At 51.4% G+C, this 3,021-nt stretch overlaps 1 protein-coding gene across 9 annotated transcripts in view; it reads left to right on the top strand.

The window, feature by feature from the left end:
* The window catches only part of slc4a4a (solute carrier family 4 member 4a), a gene marked incomplete at its 5' end in the record, with an annotated part of 46,463 nt that overhangs the window by 17,529 nt on the left and 25,913 nt on the right, over window positions 1–3,021 (top strand). For all 9 annotated transcript variants that reach the window (XM_014033284.1, XM_014033286.1, XM_014033283.1 and 6 more), the window contains 2 exon segments: window positions 2,326–2,483; window positions 2,810–2,897. In XM_014033284.1, coding sequence (XP_013888738.1) covers window positions 2,326–2,483; window positions 2,810–2,897 — 246 coding nt within the window.

Here is a 3,021-nt window from a genome sequence, read left to right as displayed (position 1 = left end):
GTTACAGACTGGACTGTAGGCAGACTGGACTGTAGGCAGACTGGACTGTAGGCAGACTGGACTGTAGGCAGACTGGACTGTAGGCAGACTGGACTGTGGACAGACTGGACTGTTACAGACTGGACTGTTACAGACTGGACTGTGGACAGACTGGACTGTTACAGACTGGACTGTTACAGACTGGACTGTGGACAGACTGGACTGTTACAGACTGGACTGTGGACAGACTGGACTGTAGGCAGACTAGACTGTAGGCAGACTGGACTGTAGGTAGACTGGACTGTGGACAGACTGGACTGTGGACAGACTGGACTGTGGCAGACTGGACTGTTACAGACTGGACTGTGGACAGACTGGACTGTGGACAGACTGGACTGTTACAGACTGGACTGTAGGCAGACTGGACTGTAGGCAGACTGGACTGTTACAGACTGGACTGTGGACAGACTGGACTGTGGACAGACTGGACTGTGGACAGACTGGACTGTAGGCAGACTGGACTGTGGACAGACTGGACTGTTACAGACTGGACTGTGGACAGACTGGACTGAAGGCAGACTGGACTGTAGGCAGACTGGACTGAAGGCAGACTGGACTGTGGACAGACTGGACTGTAGCCAGACTGGACTGTGGGCAGACTGGACTGTAGGCAGACTGGACTGTAGGCAGACTGGACTGTGGACAGACTGGACTGTTACAGACTGGACTGTAGGCAGACTGGACTGTAGGCAGACTGGACTGTGGACAGACTGGAATGTGGACAGACTGGACTGTGGGCAGACTGGACTGTGACAGACTGGACTGTGGATAGACTGGACTATAGGCAGACTGGACTGTGGGCAGACTGGATTGTAGAGAGACTGGACTGTAGGCCGACTGGACTGTGGGCAGACTGGACTGAGGACAGACTGGACTGTGGACAGACTGGACTGTAGGCAGACTGGACTGTAGGCAGACTGGACTGTGGGCAGACTAGACTGTGGGCAGACTGGACTGTACGGAGACTGGACTGTGGACAGACTGGACTGTAGGGAGACTGGACTGTGGGGAGACTGGACTGTAGGCAGACTGGACTGTGGTGAGACTGGACTGTGGGCAGACTGGACTGAGGATAGACTGGACTGTGGGCAGACTGGACTGTAGGCAGTCCAGTCTGCCCACAGTCCAGTCTGCCTACAGTCCAGTCTCCCTACAGTCCAGTCTCCCTACAGACTGGACTGTAGGGAGACTGGACTGTGGACAGACTGGACTGTGGGCAGACTGGACTGTGGACAGACTGGACTGTAGGCAGACTGGATTGTGGGCAGGCTGGACTGTGGGCAGACTGGACTGTGGGCAGACTGGATTGTGGGCAGACTGGACAGTTGACAGACTGGACTGTAGGCAGACTGGACTGTAGGGAGACTGGACTGTGGGCAGACTGGACTGTGGACAGACTGGACTGTAGGCAGACTGGACTGTGTACAGACTGGACTTTAGACAGACTGGACTGTGGGGAGACTGGACTGTAGGCAGACTAGACTTTGGACAGACTGGACTGAAGGCAGACTGGACTGTGGACCAGTTAGCTCAGCTGTGTCTGGACTCCGAGCAGAACAAGAGCTGACAGGACTCCTGCTTTAGCCTGATCCATGTATGGGTCTCTGTGGACGAGTGGGCGTGACCCCAACGAAAGGCGAGTCTAAAGCCACACACCTGATTAGACGGACTTTGTTAAAGGGACACACCTGATTGGACAAGCAAAAAAAGGGGCGTCACCGTACGGCACCACCTGATTGGACAAGAACAAAAGGGGCGTTACTGTACGGCACAACTTTTTCTTGAGACCCCTACTTGGGTCACATTTCTCCTGGTTAACCTTAGTGTTGGGGTCAGGGTCAGGCTGTAAAGAGGTCAAACAGGGTCTAAGGATACCGACATGTAGACCTCGTAGCCCACAGTGTTTATGCTTTAGACACGCCCACTCTTATGACACGCCTACTTTGATTCCGCAGATAACCCCTTCTCACCTGATGACCCCCCTCAGCTGGGCTGCACACCTCCGACATTGTGTCTTCTTCTGATTCACATTTAGATTGTTCTAAACTCTAAAGTTATTGATTTCCTTGAACAAATTCAAAGTGTTGCTTTAGTAGGAAACAAAGATTTTAATGTTTGAGTTTTGACATGTCCTGGTTCTGTCCTGGTCCTTGTGCAGATGCAAAGGAAGCTTCAGGTTTGGGATTTGATGGTTGTGTTTAATAAAAGCTGTAGTTTTTCAGACAGCCTGCTGCTGGGAGCCTAACATTTAGCAGCTCCTGTTTTTCCTTCCTGTTGTACTTTTAGCTGAAAAACAAGTTCATGAAGAAGTTGCCGAGAGACGCGGAGGCCTCCAATGTGCTGGTGGGGGAGGTGGACTTCCTGGAYGCCCCGTTCGTGGCGTTTGTTCGTCTGCAGCAAGCCGTGATGTTGGGCGCGCTCACAGAAGTCCCAGTTCCCACCAGGTGACTGTTTACAAACATCAACACATGCAAACATGTGACAGCAAGTTAAAATGACACAACTTTCTCTTTCATCCAGTTTAAGCCAGAAAACAAAGTGCTGAGACGGATAGACTGAAGCTTTAAGGCTAGCTGTTGGTGACACTTCAGTTCTTCCTTCAGTTTTTCTTCCAGCTCCTCACTGAGACTTCAGAAATAAAAGCAGCTTGTATTTAGAAGAATCTGCTTCATTTCTGAAGCTTTCTGAAGGATCGCTCCAGTCAACAGAAGCAGCTGCACATCTGTCGCTTGTCAGCTTGATTGACACAGTGATTTTGCCTCTCCTGCAGGTTTTTATTCATTTTGCTGGGACCCAAAGGCCAGGCCAGGTCTTACCATGAGATCGGCAGAGCCATCGCCACCCTGATGTCAGATGAGGTTAGATGTCAGGACACTAACACAGACATATTAACCCTTGAAGACAAGATCATGACACTCCTTAGCGACACGACCACATACGAGCCGCTGAAGAGAGATCCAGGAAGTGGCTACAAGAAGAAAC

This window comes from Austrofundulus limnaeus, unplaced genomic scaffold, assembly GCF_001266775.1.
Source record: "Austrofundulus limnaeus strain Quisiro unplaced genomic scaffold, Austrofundulus_limnaeus-1.0 Scaffold1686, whole genome shotgun sequence".
Classification (NCBI taxonomy): Eukaryota; Metazoa; Chordata; class Actinopteri; order Cyprinodontiformes; family Rivulidae; genus Austrofundulus; species Austrofundulus limnaeus.
The sequence above is the reverse complement of the archived record's forward strand: the minus strand, read 5'-3'. Positions and strand labels throughout refer to the sequence as shown.